General features: G+C 40.3%; 2 protein-coding genes across 4 annotated transcripts in view; both read left to right on the forward strand.

Annotated features, from left to right (window-relative positions):
* The window catches only part of pde4a (phosphodiesterase 4A, cAMP-specific), a gene marked incomplete in the record, with an annotated part of 39,908 nt that extends 25,871 nt beyond the window's left edge, over nt 1–14,037 (forward strand). Inside the window, 10 exon segments of the mRNA XM_035654812.1 lie at nt 1–71; nt 5,297–5,390; nt 5,518–5,681; nt 6,110–6,208; nt 6,303–6,467; nt 6,660–6,759; nt 7,589–7,743; nt 7,874–7,996; nt 9,591–9,773; nt 10,004–14,037. Of these exon segments, the coding sequence (XP_035510705.1) occupies nt 1–71; nt 5,297–5,390; nt 5,518–5,681; nt 6,110–6,208; nt 6,303–6,467; nt 6,660–6,759; nt 7,589–7,743; nt 7,874–7,996; nt 9,591–9,773; nt 10,004–10,513 (1,664 nt within the window).
* Nucleotides 14,038–15,046: 1,009 nt separating this feature from the next.
* prkcsh (protein kinase C substrate 80K-H) lies at nt 15,047–21,359 on the forward strand. 3 transcript variants are annotated; one of them, XM_035654814.1, is made up of 18 exons: nt 15,047–15,094; nt 15,474–15,610; nt 15,718–15,834; nt 16,300–16,395; nt 16,488–16,545; nt 16,705–16,822; nt 17,255–17,384; nt 17,624–17,708; nt 18,132–18,210; nt 18,341–18,424; nt 18,505–18,669; nt 18,760–18,853; nt 19,188–19,257; nt 19,401–19,490; nt 19,589–19,663; nt 19,764–19,863; nt 19,979–20,142; nt 21,145–21,359. In XM_035654814.1, the coding sequence occupies exons 2-17, from the start codon at nt 15,523–15,525 to the stop codon at nt 20,123–20,125; spliced, it is 1,596 nt and encodes a 531-aa protein (XP_035510707.1). In that variant the 5' UTR covers nt 15,047–15,094; nt 15,474–15,522; the 3' UTR covers nt 20,126–20,142; nt 21,145–21,359. The 3 variants fall into 3 exon arrangements, with proteins under 3 accessions (XP_035510707.1, XP_035510706.1, XP_035510708.1); XM_035654813.1 differs by having other exon boundaries at nt 19,979–20,138; XM_035654815.1 differs by having other exon boundaries at nt 15,071–15,182; nt 19,979–20,138.
* Nucleotides 21,360–23,685: the final 2,326 nt, after the last annotated feature.

Here is a 23,685-nt window from a genome sequence, read left to right on the forward strand (position 1 = left end):
TGGACTGGTGTCTGGACCAGCTGGAGACCATTCAGACCCACCGCTCAGTCAGCGAGATGGCCTCCAACAAGGTTCGCACCTGTCCACACACAAACATGTTCACTCGTACTTTCACTGTCCACGCTTGGTTCCGAGCTTCTTGATGAACAACGTGTATTTCATGGCTCCTAGTTGTATCACTCAGTGTACAAAATACATTATGGCTAACTTCCTTACTAAGCTTCCACCCTACAAACAATGGAGCTCCACAAAGGTAAATTATTAAAGTGAACTGAAGAAAATGCATATTAAACTTTTGGTCATAAAAACCTTAATCTGGTTTATCCAGTCCCGTCTAACACCTGTCACATTGAATCTTCACACATTTTCACATAATTTTGTTTAGCAAATGACTCTTTGAATGAATTAGCTGTTGAAGTTATCATGTGCTGCTTTTTGTACTGTAGATTGTGTCAATTTTCAGATAGTTGTTAATTAGTGGTAGTCTTTTAAAAATATTTGTTTCCTGTGTTTATTTGCAATCTTGTGGTAGTAATTGTATGGATGAATTATTGATATGCGCTTTACCACATATGTAGTCAACCATCTCTGGGTATTTATGGCATACATGATGTCTCGTTAAGCATTTGTCTTTATAACTGCAAGAGATGCAGCTGTGCATTTGCATCTACATGCCTGTATGTGTGCACATGGGCCTGCTTGTTAAGTATGCATGCATTTGTATTTGTGGGGGCACAGGAACAGAGAGAGAGAGAGAGAGAGAGAGAGAGAGAGGGGAGGGTGACAATCTATGGAGGACATGGGAGGGGGGACATGCCCTGATGCTGATGTCTCTGCTGTAACCTTGGTTGCTATCGAACAGCAGCAGGGTCTGCCCTTCCCTTTTAGTCATTGGCTTGCTACTCTGACCACAAGCCATGTGGTTTAGGCAACAACCAATGAAATCGAGGTGATGCTCCTTTAATAGTGTTTTGTCTTAAAGAGACAGCATCCTGTACCTTGTTTGTTTTATTCTATAAATTCTTCCCGTGTTGCACTTCACTGTTAATTAATGGCAGTTCTTCATGTTTACAATCAGTCAGGCTTATGATGAAAGGGCCCAGGGAGAGATAACAGGAGAGTATTCAAAGGACATAATTTATGTCTGTCTGTCTGTGTGTGCACATTTATGTAAAATATGTGTGCACATACAATGTGCAGAGAGAAGTCTCCTGGGGTAAACAGAATCTCTGAAAATATGTTGCTGCCTTTTAGCAGCCGCAACTAAGCTACAGAAATCCTCCGCACTGTGCCAACATGGAGGTACACATGAATATTCCCACTCAGTCTCTCACTCTTACTCACACCCTCGCTTACACACATATTTTCGACAGACGTACATGCTGTCTTGTCGCACATGCGCACTCAGGCTGAGAGCAGAAGCAAGCACAGACACACACACACACACATGCATGCGCCTGCAGCCACACTGCCTGATTAGCTTGCGAGAGCTGTCTACAGCATCCAGGGAAATGGCGCAAGAGGCAGAGCATTGGAGGAGGAACGGCAGCCTAAAGCGGCAGGATTAGACCTCTGGCATTTTGTCCAGCTGAGGCATGGATTGACTTGGAGCAGGGGACCGGGCTACGGAGCTATCAGGAGGCAGCCTGACTGACTGTGGACTGACTGTGTTTTGCTGGGATTGGTGTGAGACGGCACAGGCGGGCTGATGCACCGGTAGGACTGGGCCGGGCCTCTGGATCCGTACCGTGGGGGAGGGGCAGTCGACGCAGGGAGAGGGAGCCTGTTTTTCCAGACCACAGCTTTGGTGTGATTCTTCAGCCTGACCGTCTGCTACAGGCCTGCCTACATACCTCTCTGTCTCTTTCTCTCTCTCCCTTTCTCATCCTCTTCATCCTTGTTTTTCTCTTGCTATTATCATCTGTTTCTCCTTTCTTCCTTCTCCAATGTTCCCGCTGTCATCCAAGCTCCCTTCCCCTCCATCATTCGATACTACAGTCATCTTTCTGTCCTGCCGTCACCACAACTCCATCCCTCTCACCTTCATCATCTAAATTTTTTATTACTGTTTGTCAAGCATCTCAGCTCTCTCAACATAATTTTTTCATTTACATCTCTCTCACATTCCCACTCATCTCTCCCATCGGCTCCTCTCTGTGCCCTTCAGACGGTCCCTTGCTTCCTCTCCTTCTCTGTTTCCCTCCATCTTCCCTCTTTCGGCTCCCATCCACCTCTACTTTGCAGTGACTGTACATTTGGGTCAGTTTGCTCAGCAAATGGGATGAGATGTAGTCTCCACAGCAGCTGGATCCAGGGGGCTCCTGGTCTGCCCATCAGGGGGACCCTCATCTTCGGACCACGCTGAGGCTGGAGCCTGACTCTGGACTGACTGGGTGGCCTGCTTTGGGGTGCTGCATGTAGGCAAGGACAGTCTGCACCAGCAACCCCTACCCTCACCCCCTTCCCCCGTTCCTTCGCCCCCTCTCGGGGCAGCCGTCACTCTGGAGTGTTCCGGCTTGACTGGCTGTGGCCTCTCCCCACACACCCTGACGACGCCCTCATGCCACTGGGGCACACACAGTGCCCCCACCCCGCTCCACTACCGCACCTCCTGCCTGTGCCATCGGCCCAAACCACCCGTCACCCTCAACATGGGTGTAGTGGAAGCCATTGACCCAGCTCCATCCCCCTGCCCCTCGCCTGTACCAGGGGGCTACCGGCTGCCCCGCTCCTCCAGCTACAGCCCCCTGCAGGGGAGGGCAGGGGCAGAGCTGGACCTTGGTGCAGCTGCTGGAGGGGTTCTGGACGGGGGTGGGACGGCAGCGGAACGCAGGACGCCCTTAGTGGACTTGTTCTGTGAGACCTGCTCCAGGCCCTGGCTCATCGGCTGGTGGGACCAGGTAGGGTTCAGAGAGCTTGCTGGGAGCAAGAAGGCCTGGCGGTGGCCATCTTGGATAGATGCTGTGGACTCTCCAAGTGTCACTGCTACATCTATGCATGCATTAACAACTATTCTCCTTGTTTACTCCGGGTTATTATGTGTCTCTTTTAATCAAACACTCATGGTGTCAGTTTGTGATTTGTATGTGTTTATATGGGAGAATTGTACAAGGTGCAACATGAGGGCTAATTCATTTTGTCCTGAATTTATGAGGTGAAGGAAGGTTTTGTGGGGCTGACAAAGGCTTTGTGAGAAATTGTAAGGCAAAATATTGGTGAGTGTGTTCCTGTACATAATTTATACATGAATCCACTGAAGGGGAACAGGGGTAAAGGCACAGAGTTTATTAACTCTGCTCAGTTTTTCTACATTGCAGCAGCACTGTAAACAAAAAGACAATATCACTCTCATTCTTCATATTCCATATCTGGTCTACATTTGAGAATACACCAAGCTGCTTAAAATCTAAGAAATAGCTTTGGGACTGTGTGATGAGTAGTCTCGTTGTCTTTACTGCAGGTACATTGCAGTGTCACATAATGTCCGTTTCCATCCTCCACACCTGCGTCCCACATCCCCCGTCTCTCTCTCCTGCTACCCTGAGGCTGGCCTCAATACAGACTCAAGGAAGCCAAGTATATTGTCAGTGAAGGACAATGCTTATTGTCTCAGGACTGAGTAGATGTTTCTTTTTGTTCCTTTTGTCCTCAGATTTGCCAACATGCTACATCCATAAAAATGTATGAAGTTAGACATTGTGTGAGTTGTCGGGTTTGCATTAGATGTGGTATCCTGTCACTGGCTTACCAAAACAAATTCTGGCTTTTGTCTTTTTGTTTTCTTGAAGGACATTTGGCACGTTAGGATATATGAGTTGCTTCTCTGCTCATATGTTTACAGTCTGAATCAATCAAATGTACAGATTATAGTTCAGAGGAGGGGTTACATTTAACATGTGTGTTATTTGGTTATTAATGTATGCTATTCATGATCATAGACAGTTAACAATAACACCTGGGTCCCTCACATATGCAGGTGTATAGGTGTGTGTGTGTGGTCATGTCTGTGCAGCGTTTGCATGTTTGCTTCATTAGTCAGTGTCAGAGGAAGAGTGTTGTTTGTCCTGGCACTCGGACTGGCACCGTGGAAGTGTTGGTTGGCAGCTATGACTCAGCGTTACAGCATTAGGGAAGGAAAGAACGAGAGAGAGCAAGAGAGAGAGGAGGAGGTTTGGGCTGAGCCTGCTGCCTAAGTGTGCCACTGGGCTTGACTTGCTTTCCTGGCTCCTGATGACTGATTCTGCCGGACTGCTTCTACGATTCGTTGTCAGAGTACCTATTTGCTAGGCCTATCGTGTAACGAGCACCAGTCTGGATGGGATGGGTGGAAAAAGAGAGATAACTGAGAGGAAAAGACTGAAAGATGGTAGAATGCATGAGGTGTGTGAAATGGCAGGAAGGCAAAGTGGAGCCTGTGACAGAGGAGGATTTTGGGGCTCAATAGCAATGGCGGAGAATGTTGTTTACCTCAAGAGGGAGGGAGGAGCAGATATAAGCAACAGGGAGACATACAGAGGAAGACAGCAGAGGAGGGGAGGGTTGACCTTGGTAAAGGTCAGAGACACCTGCCTACTCCCTCAGATTGTCACCCAAGCAGCCACCGCTCTTACATCAAGCTGAAGGACTGACTGTGAGGAGGCAGTTGCCACGGCAACCACTCTGGTTGCCATGGAAATTGTTATGTGTGAAAGATCAGTCAGTAGGACACAGACCGAGGGGTCTCGTCCGAATTGCATTGTGCCTACACTTGTGCGACAGGTAACTGTTAAATCACCTTTAACCATAGAGAAAAAATTACATAACATCTGAGAGAACATTCAAGAACAGTGTTTTCTGTCTGCAGGGATAATGTATTCACTTAATCACATTTGTGCCTGTACTGCAAGGACCTGCAGACTAGTTGTTCATGATTGCCACTGGAGATGTATGGCGAAAAATATGTATAAACAGGTCACAATACTGCAGCACATAAATAAGCATGCACACTGAATTGGGGCATTGAACAGTATGCTATGAAAAAGAAGAGACATGTTTCATAATTGATTTTCTCACCCACTAGTGAATGGAGCCAGATTGAGGGTGATAATTTATTTTCTCATATTTGACTCATAGGAATGTTTGTTGTTTTGTATCAGTGCAAATTGAATCTAAAGTACAATGTTAATCCTTCTTAGGTTAGATAGGTTTACCTATCTGCCTGTCTACATTTTCGGATATGTCAGTAACCTTTTATGCTGCTACTTTGTAACTACAAATAAAATCACTTACTTCCTGTTTCTGTCTGTCCTACCCTCAGTTCAAGAGGATGTTGAACAGGGAGCTGTCCCATTTGTCAGAGATGAGTCGCTCAGGGAACCAGGTGTCAGAATACATCTCCACTACCTTTCTAGGTAAAGCAAACCTGCCATCCAACCACTGTGACCAGCCACTACAACAAGTCCTTTATAGCTTTGACCCCTAGGTCAAGCACAACCATAATTCTTCATCCTGGCTGACTTCTGATTCTTTCCCCCCCAGATAAGCAGAACGATGTTGAGATCCCATCTCCGACTTTGAGGGAGAGGGAGAAGCCCATGTGTCACATCAGTGGTGTGAAGAAGCTCACGCACAGTTCCAGCCTTTCCAACTGCACCATGCCTCGCTTCGGTGTGAAGACTGAACATGAGGATGCGTTAGCCAGGGTAAATACATGTTCAGTGATCTTACTGTGTTTTTATTGTGTTTATGTTCTCTTTTTCCTTTCCTTTTCCTTGCTGCAAAATATAATCTTGTGGGACAGAAAATATCTGAACTGAACTGAAGTAAAGAGATAGAAAAGCAGCCCAGCAGAAGCAAGTTATTAGACATGCACACATAAACCGACAATGGGGTTACATGTATTTCCCGTCACCCTTCTCTACATATTCTACCTCTTTATGTAAATATAACACATGCATGCATTTCACATGCATTTCTGAACACATTTCCATAGCTTTCCTCGACCATCTTTATACCAGATAATGCAAAAATTAACCACTGTAGTATCATGCACATTTGTTGGTTGAATTAAGATGGGTAACAAACTGCTAGATTGTAGTACTAATGTAAATGTTGTCTGTTGCACCTTCAGGAGCTGAACGACTTGAACATGTGGGGCCTTAATATCTTTCATGTGGCAGAGTTCTCCAATAACCGACCCCTCAGCTGCATAATGTTTGCCATCTTCCAGGTGAGAAAGATTAAGCTTTAACCAGCAATGGATTATATAGTATATCATGTAACTTATTTGTGACAATGACCCCCGTGGACTGTCTCTGCTACAGGAAAGAGATCTACTGAAGACCTTTCGGATCCCTGTGGATACATTTGTCACTTATGTGATGACCCTGGAGGACCACTACCATGCCAATGTGGCCTACCACAACAGCCTCCACGCTGCAGATGTCACTCAGTCTACTCATGTACTGCTATCCACACCAGCTCTAGATGTAAATACCACTACTGGTCTGCTAATGACAAAGACACAGCATTACTACAAATACCAAATACACATATAACTTTATTACTTTAACATGCACAGATTTTCACAAATACTACATGAACACAGTAGTCAAAGGCAAATTGTAGACTGCAGTGTAACTGATTATTTCCCTTTTTTCTCTATCATTTATCTCTGACAGGCGGTGTTCACTGATCTAGAGATACTAGCTGCTTTATTTGCCGCTGCCATCCACGATGTGGACCATCCAGGAGTGTCCAACCAATTCCTTATTAACACCAGTGAGTCAAAATGGGATTAAGATACACACAAACATGAGTTTTAAAGAAGAAAATTGGAAATCATAATGGCAAGGACAAACAAAAAGCAGCTAAATCCAGCTGGTTCTGCTTCGAATACAACTAACGTGTTGTATGTGACCAAGACAAGTAACTGAGAAAGGTTATAAATGTATACAAATGACTCGACTTGATTTTTGAGAAGCAGGTAGCTAAGATCCACTATTTAAGAATTAGATGAGGTCACTTTTCTGGGTCAGCTATTTTAAAAATACCCTTTTATTTCATTCTACCCAGTAAAGGTTTGTCTTCAATGTTGTTTGAACTCTTTAACTCTTATTTTAAATTTTTATCACATCAGTTTTTATACATTTTGACTGTTTTAATTTTGCATTTTCCTCTTAATATAATTTATTAACTATTAAATCATATTAGGTCATTTAATACTGCACAGACCATTCAGAACTTAGATATATGTAAAGATGGATTTTCATATAGTTTCTAATGCATATAATACACTCAGCTTAATTGAGATTCTCTTTTATTTTTTACTTTGGTACTGCAGTTATCCATCCTTTGAATGACCAAGCAGACCTTTTTTTGTTATATGTATTAAGTACATTCATCTTTTTAATCTGTAAACTGTGTGGTTTTAGTTGTTAAGCTTTGTTTGCACTCCGCTTTCACCTTTAATCGTCTAAGTAGTTGTACATTTTGAAACGGTGCCACTACGGTCTGATTCTAACACTGACGGAGAGAGCATGGTGATGCTGAATGAGTGATGGAATAACTGTATTTTTGACTCATATGTGTTGTGTGGTGCTTCCCTCAGACTCAGAGCTAGCCCTGATGTATAATGATGAGTCTGTGTTGGAAAACCATCACCTAGCTGTGGGCTTCAAGCTGCTTCACGAGGACAACTGTGACATCTTCCAGAACCTTAGCAAGAGGCAGAGACAAAGCCTGAGGAAACTTGTTATTGATATGGTGAGTGTTGTCAACGCACTCATTCAGTATAATGAAGATAACTACCTTTCTCCCTTCTCTTTATTTGGTTCTTAGCTCTTCCATCTTTCTATTTCTTTATGTAATGCCTTCATACCAATTTTATTCCCAGGTTTTGGCAACAGATATGTCTAAACACATGAGTTTGCTGGCAGACCTCAAGACAATGGTGGAAACCAAGAAAGTGACAAGTTCTGGAGTACTGCTGCTGGACCATTACACTGATCGAATACAGGTGAGATGTCATCTTCCAGTTAATTTACAAGTAACTTCAATTTACAAATTAGCCAGAAGAACTGAACTTTACTATAGCGCTAATTCAGAGTGCTATAAAAAAAGCAAAAAACGGGTTAGGTTTGAGAGGAAGACTAAGCAGGGGGCTGGACAGAACACCAACTCAGGTGAAAACTGATTTATACTTCTGTGTCTTCTTCTGGAGATATGGTCTTTTCATAATTTACATGCGCCTCCTCAAAATGTCATGGTATAGTGTTATACGTTCTTATCTACAGACAGATCGGGTCCTCTCCTATGGAGTCCGACATTACATGTTTCTACAGTAGCCCAGAACGAACACACCAAACACTGGCTCTAAATATGGCCTTTTGTGGTTTTTGCGGCCACCGTAGTTTCTCCTGCACGCCTGCAATCGGAGGGTGAGGCGAGGGTGTTGCTATCAGCAACTACACAAATATTAGGTAGTCTCTTATTTTAAAATATGTTTAAGTAGCTTGGGGATTCTAATACTCCAACAGAGTCTGATCACTGATTCACATCTTAGGATCTGGTTGTTGAGGACTATGCTTCAGTATTTGATTGATGAAGTAGGTGTTACTTTATTTTGTTAATTAGGACAGTGAGATCTTGTGTGGGGCAAGGAAGAGCTGCTCAGTATTATCTAAATTGAGTTTGATGGACTGGAGATCTCAGCCAGGCCTGCAGAAATGTATCTAACCTGATGTGACCCAAGTGTCAAAGATTTGAATCAGAGGTACAGTTCAGTGTCATCCACAAAAGCAAGAATCTGAGCTTTCATTAAGTGGGTCCGTGGAAAGGAAGGGAGAGAAAAATGCAAGTGCCTTCCCAGATATCCTGTTGTCTGCAAGAGTGCCAGGAAGGAGGTGGTTGCTGTTGTTGTCTAAACTCATGTCAGGAGACTCACAAAACAGTATGCCAGTCTGAATCTTGACTGATTTGTATCTAAAAAGTGCCTTTATGACAATTCTCTGATTCAAGAGTGTAGGAAAGGAGGAAAACGATGAGTATGTGGTTGTTGACATTATACTTGTGAAGAATTCTTCTTCTTCCAGGTGACTTGAAGTCACACAGCCAGATGTCACAAAAGAATTGATGACATCAAGAGAAGGCGTAAAGGGGTCATACGTTTATGCATATTTGTGTGGGAAGAAGAGAGAAAGAAGTTAAGCCAGATTCAATACAGGAATAAGTGGTCGAGGATGATATGATATGATATATGTTCTTACCAAAGTAGGTGACAAAATCTTGACCAGAAATGGAAAAGGGAGGAGCAGGTGTTGAGGTAAAGTAGCGTCCTAGTTTTAGAGGCAGAGGACTGGATTTTCAAGTTGTAGTAGCAATTAATAGAAGAGAAAGGAAGAAAGAATAAAGAAGTGAGATAGGTCATCAAAAAGCTAGGTTTTAACCACCTCCTTTCGGCTGCAAAAAGATTGTTTAAAACACAAATCTTTAGAAGACCAGAGGGACAGAGGAGATTAAAGGCAGATGATTACCAATGTGAATCTGAATTTATTGTTTGTAACTTTGCATATACATGACATATTGTGACATGTGACTGTGTGTTTGTGCAGGTGTTGAGGAACATGGTGCACTGTGCTGACCTGAGCAATCCTACAAAACCCCTGGCTGTGTATCGACAATGGACGGAAAGAATCATGGAGGAGTTCTTCAGGCAGGGAGATAAGGAGAGAGAGCGAGGGATGGAGATCAGTCCCATGTGCGATAAACACACTGCATCTGTGGAAAAGAGTCAGGTAAGTGATCAGCCCTGAAATAATAGGCATGTATGGATATGATTCTGTACACAACTGGATAACTGTTAATGCTGTAGGTGGCATGATAACTACAGTGCAGAGATTGATCAGTCATCTCTGATCACAGCAGTCATCCTCATACATTTTTAATGCTTATTTGTAGGGAGTGGAATGACACCACTGTGCTAGTTTATATGATGTCAGTCACACTCTTTCTTTTCTGGTTGCAGGTGGGCTTCATTGACTACATTGTCCACCCGTTGTGGGAGACATGGGGGGACCTTGTGCACCCTGATGCCCAGGACATCTTGGACACTCTGGAGGACAACAGGGACTGGTACCAGAGCACTATCCCACAAAGCCCCTCGCCACCTCCTGTGATTCAGGATAAGGATCTGAACGCCTGCATAGACAAGTTTCAGTTTGAGCTCACCCTCGAAGACAGCTCTCAGAGAGAACAGGGAGACGAGGTTGACAAGCTTACGCGGAACCACATGGCACAAGACTGCAGTCAGGGGGAGGAGGAGGGTAAAAAAGATGAAGAGCAAGACATAATGGCAGAGGAGGAAAATGAGGACATAATAGAAGAGGAAGACGAGGTGGCAATGGAGGAAGAAGAGGTGGAGGAGGAGGAGGAGCTGAAAGCTCAGTTGGAGGTACGATCCGAAAAGGAGAGACTTTCTGACACAAGTCCTGTAGAGGAAGAGGAAGATTCTTCTTCACAAGCTGAAGATACATGAGTTCTGCTCCTGTATCTCCCTCCTTACTTGCACACATTATCTTGTTCATCCTTTCAATGGCCAAACCAAGAACAAATAAGACTGCAATGACAATACAGACCTTTAAATATATTTTTCAAAAAGGGAATAAATTAAAATCGCTTAAAGAGAAGGTAAATACACAGCAACTGTAGATGTGGAGTGGTGACAAGTCCTTCGACAGATTTCACAATGAACTTTAGACCTTTAGAGGAATTTAGGAGCAGTAACGATGGGCAACTGAAGACAGCGTAGCACTCTGGGACTGGAATGCACACACATAAACACACATTAAGTGACACACACAAACACATAGTAGGAGTAAGTCATGTAGAATACACCAATGCAATGTGTGTACGAGCATGCATCAGTCATGCAGTATAACTGGAGCCCAAATGTACCCCGCACGCACACACACACACACACACACACACACACACACACAGACACTTGACTGTATGTTTTTATGTGTGCATTTACATGAGGGACATGGATTAGTAATGAATCTTTTTGGAAAAAGCCATCTCTTAATGGAGTATTAACTAGTGTTCAGTCAGTATTAGTAATTCATGTTTGTTAGAACCTCAACAGAAACTGTTCTCCTCAGAAAAGCAACACATCCGAGTGACTTTTTTTTCCATTTCTGTCGGAAAGAAAAATAAGAAAATCCAGAGTTGGAGGAGAAGAGAGCAAGATACCGAAGGAAAGGAAGATGCTGCGATGAAGGGGCCGCCGGGTCCCATACCCCTTTTCCCTTTACAAGGAGAGTGCTACTGGTGCAAGATGGCTCTGTGCCTTTCTGAAACACCAGCTTCCTGAATGGAGCTGTCGTGAAGCAATGCATTGTGGGACAGGAGTGTCTGATTTTGTTATCATTTTTGATTGTCTCTTGTTAAAGATCTCTCTTTACTGTTCATGGTATTGTGGTGTGTATCTCACACGTACAGTTTCTGTGGTGATATGTTTTAAGCTGTAAGTCTTCCTTTGTTGCTCTTCTGGTAATATAATAACTCAGAACCCTAGATGCAGAGCAATCACTACCACCACCACAACCACCAGTGGACTCCAGCTTATGGTTTTTTCTTATTAGAATGATTTTTTTAAACTTTCTGAGAATAAGCCATGTGATGCTTTGAAGCATAAGTTTTGCCTATTTTCTATTTAACAGTTGCTAAATATGTTGAAGGGATACATAATTATTTCATCAGCAGAACAAATTTTCACTCGCCATCTCAAACCCACTTGCACTGTGTGTTTATGTCTCCTCATACACAACGATTCTCACCAAAGTAAAGGATGAGAAACTTCAGTGGGTGAAGTTATTGAAGGAACACAGATGAATAAGAAAATCAGGGAGGAAGAATGTCAGGGGAAAGAAGCGTGACTTGGCCAAAAGGTGGTCTGGCAGTCCCTAATCATCCTTGTTATGTTTGATGCTTTTTTGCCTTAATGTCAGATGCAGGATACATACCTGCCAGTATGTAGATTTATAAGATATATAATAGATATCCTAGCATATTTATATCACGTCTGTATGCTTATTTCTGTGAGTATCAGTGTGTCTATACACAATGTATCCAGCATTGCATTTAGAGGGGAAAGGGAAACATTGCTGCCAATTAGTCGTTATGTTGTTGCTGTGCTCGGACCAACATAAAGAATGTGTTGTTTTTTTAATCATGACGGTAAAATGACTCATAACTACCTGGAGGTATGCAGAGGAAATAAGAAATGGGAGTTAAGATTTTGCTGCCAATTAGAATGAATAGGGATGTCCTTTGTTTGGATCTGACCAGATATTGATTTGTTGACACGATGGAGTTGATACGTGTATGTGTTTGTTTGCGTGGCTTATTGTGTTGTCATGAGTTAGCGAGTGAGTAACAGAAAGAAAGGGCAGAATGCTAAAGATATTGTCATAAGTGTCATCGTTCCTCACTGGCATCACCACATCCTGTTGAATGGTGTTCAGGATTCGATCAGCACAGCTTAAATAGGTCACAGTTTGTTTAGGTGTTTTTCACAGGGTAAAAAAAAAAAAAAGAACATGGGTGTGGTTCTTTTGAAGGTAAGAGCAAGTTTCTGCAGGTCAGTAACTGAACTTATCTGAAGACACCACAGCTCGGTGCAACCAGAAGCCTGTGTGTTTGACCTGCTCTGTCGCACGATGGAGCAGAGCTGCGGGGCCACCACACAGGCTTTCATTTTGTGGAATGGGAATCCAGGATTACTATTGCAGTTACTTAAATAAAAGATTCCCATATGCATTGGCCTTTTACTTTAAAGATGTTGCTTTGTTTTTGTGGCTTCTTGTTATGTCATAAGCTATAAAAACATTAATATTTAATTGCCATACAAACACAATACTGTAGCAATTGTTTCTTATTAAGAAAATTATTCAATTGATTGATTGCTGCCATTCTTTTTAAATGATGAAAAGAAAACCATGGGAAGTGTTTTCTTTGAACAGTTTGTGTACAGTTTATTTTTATATCATTCTGGTGGATGGTCTGGAAAATGAATCATGTGTTGATGATAAAGCTATAAGCATTACCACTCTTGTATATAATGTAATATTGGATTGTAAATTATAAATTTATTCAAGTCATAATGATTGACAAATAACCAATTAAGGTTGTTATGTGAACCACTGAAGCACTGCAGGCCACATCCCCACCTTTTTATTCTCTGATTATGTTTTTGCTCAGTTGTGCTAACATTCTGTCACATTTTTTAACCGTCCACATTTATTGTTAAAATCAAATATATTTGTACCAGCACTTTATTCCATCAGGTTTTGAGGCAAACAGTGTGTTTCAGGTGTACAGTGTGTGCTGGTGGTTTGGTCATTGGCAGTCACCTGGTAATTATATTCCATTAGGCCAAATCACAAACTTTCATTGTGCAGTAATCATTGTTAACCCCTTTTCTAGAGGCATAATCAAACAAACTAGTCATTCTCTATTAATAGTCTATGTGAGATTGAAGTTATTTGACTGATAAAGTCAAATGTAAGCTGATGTAGTCACACAGGATGTGACATGTTCTAAGGATATAAATGTGTCCTTGTCTAACTTGGCCATTTCTAGTACTATCACCACCTCTGTTTCTTAGTAACTTTAATCACTAGCCTGATAGCCTAAATGTCCGTCCAATGGTGGCCTAACTAGCTGGTTCCCATCGGGTTGCTGTCAGGTTACTTTGTCGCAGACTGACTCCCTCTGTGAATAATTCTCTGGGCTTTAATTCATGTGTTTGTCACAAGTAAGAAAGATTATTCAAGGGAAAAAACATGAAATGATTGTAATATTTGTAAATGATCTTGCTGTAATGTGTAAAATGTGTCCAAGTTATTTTTTATTATATTATTTTTATGAAAGTTTTTCCTCTTAACAGAGCTGAGGTGTCATTTTGTGAATAAATGCATTTAATAAGCAAACATCTATATATAAAACAATATTATAGTATATCAGTATATTTTTCTTTTATTTCACTGTTCGGTACTGTAAAGTGTGTTAAAAATACAAATAAAGTAAGATTTTTATATTAAATACAATGCCGTTGTCATGTTTGCTGTTATTGTGTTTGGTATGTCAGCATTTTACTTGTTTGTGTGTATTTATTGTATTTATGCTCATTTATTAGTCCAGGGGCTGGTAATATAATCTCATTTCTAACTATAGCAAGACTGTATTATTAACTGGATATTGCAGGCAATGTCTCTTGGTCCATAGGAGCTCCAGACATCCACACTGGTTTCTAGCATCTGTTGTGTAGAGGAGACCTATTTGAGCTATTTGTTTAAGTATAGGTTTGAACCCACATACGCACATCCTATTTTTAACACTTCCCAGTCATGTGTACATGAGACAAAAACTTTATGTAAAATCTGGAACAAAAAGCACCAAAAAATAACACCTATATACACACATATGATTTCATAGACTATGTTCACAGACCGTGTATGGTTGAAGATTGTTGAGATACATCTGAATGAATACAGCGGTAAATAGCATTTTTCCACTTGGACGTTACTTGTTTGCTTTTACACTAATATTAAATAAGATAAGATAAGAATTCCTTTTATATCCTTAAGGAGCAAATTCAGGTTGACACACCAATAGGCAACGTAAGTGCACAAACAGAGAACAAAGAATATCACATAAAATATTTCAATTATTAATTAGAAAATACAACTATACATTAAAAGTAAATACACATTGTTGTTCAAAGTGACATGGAGTGCAAAAATATACAATAAAACTAAAAAACTAAAACTATATAACTACTAAAGTGGAAATTAAATATTAAATATAAATAGCAAGTAAGTAGTGTAGTATAAGCCTGATAATGTAAACAGTGACGACTGCCTGCACCTGTCTGAGTCGGGCATGAGATGGCTGCATCCTCAAGTATACCCAGAACCCTCTGCTTCAACGTGCCACGGCTCTCCGCCAATCACAAGGGCTATTCAAAGCGTCGTCCAATCAGAGTGAAACAAGACAGAGAGGGCGGGATCGCGCATGCGCATTGCGGTGACGGAACTAGGCGCTGTGTTGACCGGTAATGATTAGCAATTAGCTTGTTTTTAGAAAAGATTGCAAAGATTGTACATTTTTTTTACCTACGTTATTAACCTTGCACACTAGAGGTATTATGATGTTATTGTAACGACATAAGTACAGTTGGCGTTTTGCATTTACGCGTTAGTTTATGGTTTTGCTTTTAATCTTAAGCTAAAGTCGCTAGTTGGCATTTGCAAGCTAATTGGTTAGCCCTCGGCTAACGAACAAGAAGTCATTATATTTTGTAAAAATACGCAAGAACAAGCGTACACACGTAATGTGGTTGTGTTGCTCTTATTAGTTAATAACGTCCCCTACCCTGTCACGCCAGGTTTATGTTTGTTACAGTGTGTTTCCTGTATTAATCTGCGGTTCAGGTGCAGCTGAACCTTTGAACCAACTGTGACCGTGTGGAGCTGCACTATCATGAAGTCCTGTCACTACCTGCTGCTGCTGCTCAGTGTGGGAGTCTCGGCCGTGGAAATCCAACGCCCTCGCGGTGTCCCTCTATCGAGTAAGCATTTTTCATTTAATTACGACTAATAAGACAGATTCCCGAGTACAGTTGTGTATTTTGCGGTTGCAGTTCTCTATAACTTTTCTTCTGTTCAACCTCGAAAGAACGGCAGTTCTATGAGGAGGGAAAACCTTTTACTTGCCTGGATGGTAGCCGCACTATTCCCTTTGACAGAGTGAATGATGACTACTGTGACTGCCACGACGGTTCTGATGAACCAGGTGTGTATACCTCCTCCTGTTATTACTGACTGCCTTTTTGCAGTACCATAACTGCTGTATATTTTATATTATTGTATATTGTATAATTTATAGTCTATCTTTTTAGCATTAGTCTTACTGTGTAAATTGCATTGTATGTTTACTTTTGAGTATAGGAAATGTCTTGTTTATCAGTGTGCCTGTGCTTTTATCGTTCACCGTTGGGAGAGTGAGAAACCGATTCCTTTGTATGTCTGGTGCATGTGAAGTAATTGACATTAAAGCTGACTTTGACTTTATATGCTGCATGCTGGAGACTCCTGTACTGCCGTCCAGTACTATTTTCTTCCCCGCAGTGCAAAGCATTAAATAAAATAGCTAGTGGTAAATGTAATAGGTCTGCTTAGTCTGTATAATTCTACCTTTGCTAGGTCATGATAATGTGGAGTGGCTGTTTTGTATATTTAATAATACATTTATTTGCAGGTACGGCTGCTTGTCCCAATGGTAGCTTCCACTGTACCAATGCAGGTTTCCGACCAGCCTTCATCCCTTCCTCCCGCATCAATGACGGAATCTGTGGTACGAATTTTAAACTGTGCTTATTATTTCTTCTCAGGTGTGGTGTGTGTTTGCAGGATTTTTGTTTAATATTATCTGGGTTTCCTGTACAGACTGCTGTGACACCACAGATGAGTACAACAGTGGTGCAACCTGTCAGAACACCTGCAGGTGGGAATGTTTTTGGATTATAACTTGTGTACGATATGTAGTCTAAGCCCAGTTTCTCCATAGGGACTACACAATACTTACGTACACATTGAGTTTCCAGAAAATGTAAAATGTATTGTTTTTGTTGAATGCATTTTTTTCATTTCATGTGATTTGCAGGGAGTTGGGGCGCAAAGAGAAGGAGAGCCTGCAGAAGATGGCAGAGATCGCTAAGGAGGGCTTTCTGCTTAAACAACAAATTATCCAGGAGGCCAAGAGGGGCCTAGAGGATAAGAAGGTGTGAATGACAAGAAAACCTTTGGTATTTGTTTGAGTAATAATCAAGATCCAGAGCTTTGAAACATGAATTATCACTGGGTCAGATATGTTTTTATACAGATATACTTCAGTAGAGATGTTGAAGGTGCCCACACCAACTATTGTATGTCTGGCTATGTCACCTATGTTTTGAATTATTCTACGCAGAAAAAATGAAAGCAGTAGTTAGTGACCTTATGTTGAGCACATCCTGCTAATTCACCAGAAACTAGATGCTGGCCATCTGAAATCTCTTCTAAAAAACAAACACTTCCAAGTTGACAGTGAGGTTATTGGTGGCAAAACAGTTAGAATGTAGATGTCAGCGCATTGTTTCATAAATTGAATGAAATTTTCAGATATTGTGTATATCTTATTTGTTTAAATGTATTATTTTGATTTGTCTCAACAGGCCAAACTTGCAGATGTTCAGACCAGTAAGAAGGATCTGGAAGATAGGGTGGAAGCTCTAAGAACTGTAAAGGAGACTGCAGAGCAGCCAGAGAAAGAAGCGAAAGAGCGCCATCTGAAGGCCTGGGAAGGTAAATTATGATGTGAAACTATATCACCATCTACGGATTGTACAGACCATCACCTTAGAGATAGTATAGTCTAGTTTATTAACATTTTTTTAAGCTAGAGTAAGTTGCCTTAGTGCCACATACACTAGCAGTACTAGTACTAGCTGCCCTGATGCAAGACATGTAGTAACACAAGTTACAAGTGTGTGTGATCAGAATCACTGCCAACTCAACACAAAGAGACGTTAATTTTGTTTCAGAGGAAAAAGCTGTCATTCGCATGGAGAAGGACAAGGCTAGAATGGCTGAGGTGTTTCTTGAACTGGATGATGATGCAGATGGCTTGTGAGTATCGGCACCTTCCAGAATTGTTAGCACCCATTATGGAAGATTCACAGTGTTTTGAAGCTTACCAGGGACAGCGTTTAAGAACAAAGTTAAATAAAATAGTGCAAAGATAAAATGCACCGTCTGTAAATGTGGAGCCATTTTTATTTTAAGTTGTCTTGTTGCTCTGTACCTTATTTATCTAAAATACTGCCACACAGCAGAGACCACTTTCCTGAATTAAAAGTGTCAGACAAAAGATAGTCTCTCTGAAAAAATATTTTATTTTTATGCCTTTCATGTGTACATTTTGAATGATCATTAGAGTCACAATAATTCAGTGTTTTTGAAGCCTCATTGACTCACTGGTAGAACTATAGAGTTGTTACTATAACTAGTGAATTTGCATTTTTTTTAAAACGTATTTATTTTTCATCTAAGTATCTCAGTGGCTGAGCTTCTGTCCCATTCTGAGCTCGACCCAGATTCAGATGGTTCCTTCACAGAAGCAGATGCCCAGGTACTGAATTATTTCTATAAAAACACTGCTGTTAAAGTGTAGCTGTCATTAAATGCAAATATATATATATATAAAAATCTTAAGGAGCTGAATAAATCAAAATATCAATATTGTCTTTTGGTTTATAAAGGGACTGTTAGGAGGAGTGGACAAAGTGGACACAGTAGCATTCGAGTCTGTTTGGAATAACATCAAAGAAAAATACATATCAGAGGTAAGAACCAGATAGTTAATTTTTGAATTCTAAGTGTGAAAGCCTCTGCGCCTCTAAATGTGTGACTTTCTTGGTATCAGGCCAACGCAGACACCCCAGCACCAGTGGAGACTCCACAGGAGGAGATGAGGGAGCCAGTCTCCGACAATGACTCTGAGCAGTACCCTGAAGATGACATCCCAGAGGAAGAAGAGGAGGAGGATGAAGAGGATGAAGATGATGACCCAGATGAGGCAGACTATAAGGTAAGTCCACTGAGCCTCTCAATCAAACTTATGTTGAATGACTCTCAAGTTTATTTTAGTGAGTCACTCTTATCTGTGTTTGATAAGCAGAGCCCTCCTACGACACAGACTCAAGAAAAGAAGGATGACGATGATGAGGGGACTATGCCACCCTACGACCAACAAACGCAGACCCTCATTGATTGTAAGTGTGTGTGTATAAAACTGAGTGACTCAGTCAGTTCTCTGCTATGAGTAAGTGAGTCACACTATAAAATACCAGAAGAAAAGCACAGATGTGACTGTGTAGCTATTAGTTTGAATTTGAATGTGCTAACTTGAAATTAATCTCTCATTCCTGTAGTGCAAATAAATTGTTTATCAGAAGAAGAAAGCAATTTATTGAACAGCTGTGTTGCTTTTGTATGACTGAGATCTATTGCTTGTCTTTTATGAAAGCATCAACAGGATGGCGTGATTTGCTCAGACGTTTTTCTTGCCAGCACACTGAATTTACTTAGTGTATATTTGATTCCCAGCTGCTCAAAAAGCCAGGAATGAGTTTGATGAGGCTGAGAGAGCTCTCCGGGAAGTGGATGATCAGATCAGGTAAGTACTAAGCCTGAGTATAAAGGAGCTTCTTTGCCTATAATGCAATCAATGTTTATTACCAGGCAGTCCAACTTTCAACAGGTACTATGGATGATTTTGTTGCACTATTGGATTACATTTGAATTTCTTTTTGTCTGCAGGAACCTTGAGAAGGAAATCTCCTTTGACTTTGGACCCAATGCTGAGTTTGCCTACCTCTATAGCCAGTGTTATGAGTTGTCTACTAGCGAGTATGTGCACACTCTGACTTTGGAAAGAATTGTCGTATTTATTAATATTTGTTACAAGTTCCTACTTCCAAGGGAATAATTTCATCTTTTGTTCTCAGGTACATCTACAGGCTCTGTCCATTCAACAGAGTATCCCAGAAACCCAAGTATGGTGGATCAGAAACTAACCTGGGGTATGAGAATGTCTATGTTGTTTGGTAATATTTTGTGTTTTGCGCTGTTTTTTGTTCTTATTGTACTCATCCTGTACGTTTCATTATTTTCCTTCTGTAGAACATGGGGGAAATGGGCAGGTCCTGAGGATAATGTCTACGCTGTGATGAAGTATGAACATGGAACAGGGTGCTGGCAAGGTCCAAACAGATCCACCACGGTGAGTCTCTGCACTGACTGGATTGTTTTTGTTCACTTAATTTTTTCACCTATTCTTTAATTGTTCTTATTGGACAAAGCAGAGAAAGACCAAATAGACCTCCTTTGTCTCTCAGGTTAAGTTAACGTGCGGAAAGGAGACAGTTGTGACATCTACCTCAGAGCCCAGTCGATGTGAGTATCTGATGGAGTTCATCAGTCCTGCTGTCTGCCAGGAGCCCCCAAGTCTGGATTTCGGGGCTCATGAGCATGAAGAGCTCTAGAGCTACTTGATTTGTGAGTAAGTCTAACTTTGTTGGCAAACCTTCAAAATTAATTGGGAGAGTGGTCCACATACAGTATGGTTTACTGCAGGACCATATCTTTTCCCCCCAGGATCTTAAATTGGTCCTACAATGGGGCCACGATTGTATAAGAGTCATGGTTTTGTGCAAAAAATGCTTACGCAAGAAAAATAAAAATCACTGACTGTCAGAGCTCCATAATGTGACAGTTTAGTGTTTCAACATTTTGTTGCAAAGAAAACCGCATGTGCAGTTACAGCCTCCCTTTAGAAGAAGAGCAGGACAACAGCAAGAGAAAGGTAATGGAAATTTGAGTTCATTGTAGGTGTTAAGATAGTAGAGGAGTAAGAATTAATAAATTATAATAATTTAATGTTTCAGTATATGGATGAGACAAATGCATACAGCAGTACGTTGTGCCACATTTTCTTTGGATACATTATTGTTGAACTGGGTACAGTACTGTGATTGCATCTGCATCCATCCTTTACTGCAGAAATCTTGAAATGTTTGACGGTTCAGCCTTTTACAATTTCTATTTCTATTCAACATTTTAAATTTGCTGAGGCTGTCTACACAATTCCGTTGAATGGAAAACATTTCGTAATGGTTTACGTACATATAGTATTTAGTTGTATTCTTTCTTTTTTAGAGAAAAAAAGGGTTCATCCTTGATATTGTAGATACAATTGTGAACAAAGCTGAGCTTTTTAAAAATGATAGTGTGGATGAGGGTAGGTTTAAGCAAGTGTGGAGGTGAGATGGTTTTGGGACAACAGAATTTTACTTTTTGAATGTGTTGTGGATGTAAATCAACATAGCATCTAACCCAAATGTAAGCGCAGTGGATATATCACTGGTGTCAACGCTTAGTCCTTGGAAATGAAACCTACAGGGATTAATTGCAACTAAATTGTCCTTCCCTTTAACAACTATGAAGTCATGACTTAAGCAAACAAGCTATTGAAATAAACGTGTATGCGCTCTCACTCTTGCAGGTTGTTCTTGAGGGACCACAGTCACCGCAGCAACATGGAAGTTGCCATGCCGTGAGCGCCACCATAATCAAGAATAAACAATGGAAATTCCAATTAGTTGTTATGTTGTCTGCACATCCAATTTTTCGCTAGTCCTTGTTGTCTTGTGTCCGTGATTTGTGTCACATGTAGTCATTCCATGGTTTTCAAATAAACATACTTTTATTATATTCCAAGCTTGTGTCTGTTTTTTTTAAACTTCAGTGTAGCCATTTTGTTGTAGCTGTGCTTTCAGTCAATACTGTAGTAGTAGTAGTAGTAGTAGTAGTAGTAGTAGTAGTAGTAGTAGAATATATTCTTCTGTAATTTCTTACTCTAAAACCATTTAGCATAGTACTTAGTCTGCATTAATTTTATGCATATAAAATAGAATGTAAGGAAGCATGTTGGTATCCAAAGAACTTCTAATCTTCGTATGTGCCAACAAACCAGCCGTAGTGAACGTAAATACATGATAGTAAAAATAACATCCTTTTTTACTCATAACATTCAATAATAGTGTTTTGACAGTCAATAAAAAATGGGTCACTCAATATTTGTAACTTTTATTTTATTTTTTTCTGGCATGTAAAGTACAAATAATTAAACAATTCCATGAAAAAGTCTTCAAGCGTCTTCAGCTGAAATCCCAGTAATAAATATCCTAGACTAAACTGAAAGGTTTATTTTTTTTTCCTTTAAATTTTGACATTGTTCATTTGGTCATGTTTGGAAGTATGAGATTTTGTATTTCTCCCACTGACATTGGTGTCAGCAGAACTGTTTTGATCATTTTCACCTTTGATTTGTTCTACCATTCCAGGAAAATGTAAGAAAAACATCACTAAGTCACTGCGTCCCCTCTTCTAAATAAATAGACACAAAATACAGTTGGTTGAGAAACAGAAGGACCACTCACCCCTTTACTACCCTAGAGACTCCCAAGAAAACCTTCCTGCAGCTTTTCTGAGCTCTGCCATATTTCACCAGAGCTCTTGGCTGGGTTTCAAAATGCATCTTGGTGCTAAAAAACCGTCTTTGCTTCAATAGCACAAATTGAATATTGAAATTGATACAGATGATCTCGGTATTACAATGCTTTTACAGAACCTGTTAATATCTTTTTTTTTTTTAATAAATCAACCCATCAGCATAAACAGGAAAGCGCCTTGAGAGCGTATCAAACCTAGGACATCCCCTCTGTTCCTGGCTAATTGCTGGACCCTCAAATGGCCGAAGCCTCGTTACAGGGGCTTTGCCATGTCTCAGGGGTTCACAGAGTGGTTGAAAAAACAAGACTGTGATTAGATTAAATAATTAAAAGATTTTCATTTAACAAGACAAACAGAACACAGGCAGTAAAGGCATAACATCTAGCACACAGCATGTATGTTTATACACTTCAATTAGTTAAATATAGCAGTGCATTCTTTGACTATGGAGAACGTTTCCAAATCGTACTTCTAAAGCTGTTTTCTATTTGTCCCCCTTTTAAGAAACGAAATGGTGTAACCACAATTTTGGCAAACTTAAAATCTTTTAAACTTGCAAATATAATGAAATAAACCATAAATATACACAAAACATACTTTATACGAGGCAATAATAATAATCATAATAAATAGTTTTTAAGTTAACAATAAGTTAAAACTACAAGCTTAAAGTCGCCCAAATAATACAAGTTTATTGGCGCTATTTTGAATTTTTTCTGTTTAAATTATTTTATGTTGCAACAAAAGCTACCACAGACTTTTACAAACACAATTGAACACAGTTTGATTGAAATAAAAAAATCTAACTAAGTCTAAAATCTGCATACACTGTAAAAACTGCAACTAATTAAATAATGGAAGAAAAATAAACTTTACCCAATCAATGCAACCAAACATAATCTTTGACCCATGTGTGTTCTCTATGGCAACATCAACAACACAAATACGCTCATTTAACAAGTGAATCTTGATATGTAAATGAAATCAATAAATTACAGGAAAAAAATGATATTTGAAATTGACATGGGCTAAAACTGATGATATATTAGACAGTATTCCTTTCAAGGTCATTGAAAATTGCTCTATTAAGTCAGCCAGATATGCAGTTTGTTTGAGCTTGCATGGTCAGAGCACAAATTAGGGACTGAGGAGGTGATTATGGAAATTTATAGATCAGAGCTCTCATTACTTGTTCGATTTTCTTAATGAGTCTGTTCATTTTAATGTTTTTGTCTGAACTTTTGCTCCTTTCACTATTCTGCAAACCTTTTCAGTGTGATGTTTAATTTCTTTTTTAAAAAATATATATCATTTGTTCTCAGTCAATATAAAAACAAAGCACATTGCACTTACTGTTCCATAGGAAAGTTTTTTTGTCTTTTTAAACGATTATTGTTGTTGCTCAAGCAGTGTAGTACTGTTTCCTGCCATGGTCCTTGGCTCTCTACTGTAGGTGTTGGTCTTTGTATAGACTGTGTATGAAAGGTCATTTTGGGCTGTGGGTTTGGTTTGTGGGTTGACTGTACTACAT

The sequence above is a fragment of the Morone saxatilis genome, unplaced genomic scaffold (assembly GCF_004916995.1).
Source record: "Morone saxatilis isolate NCDOM2014 unplaced genomic scaffold, NCSU_SB_2.0 Contig14, whole genome shotgun sequence".
In the NCBI taxonomy this organism is placed as follows: Eukaryota; Metazoa; Chordata; class Actinopteri; family Moronidae; genus Morone; species Morone saxatilis.

Coding starts and splice junctions, on each gene's coding strand:
- prkcsh (XM_035654814.1), top strand. CDS start 15,523: ATGAAGTCCTGTCACTACCTGCTGCTGCTGCTCAGTGTGGGAGTCTCG. Junction 16,396..16,487: donor CATCAATGACGGAATCTGTG/GTACGAATTTTA, acceptor TTTCCTGTACAG/ACTGCTGTGACACCACAGAT. Junction 19,864..19,978: donor GTCCAAACAGATCCACCACG/GTGAGTCTCTGC, acceptor TTTGTCTCTCAG/GTTAAGTTAACGTGCGGAAA.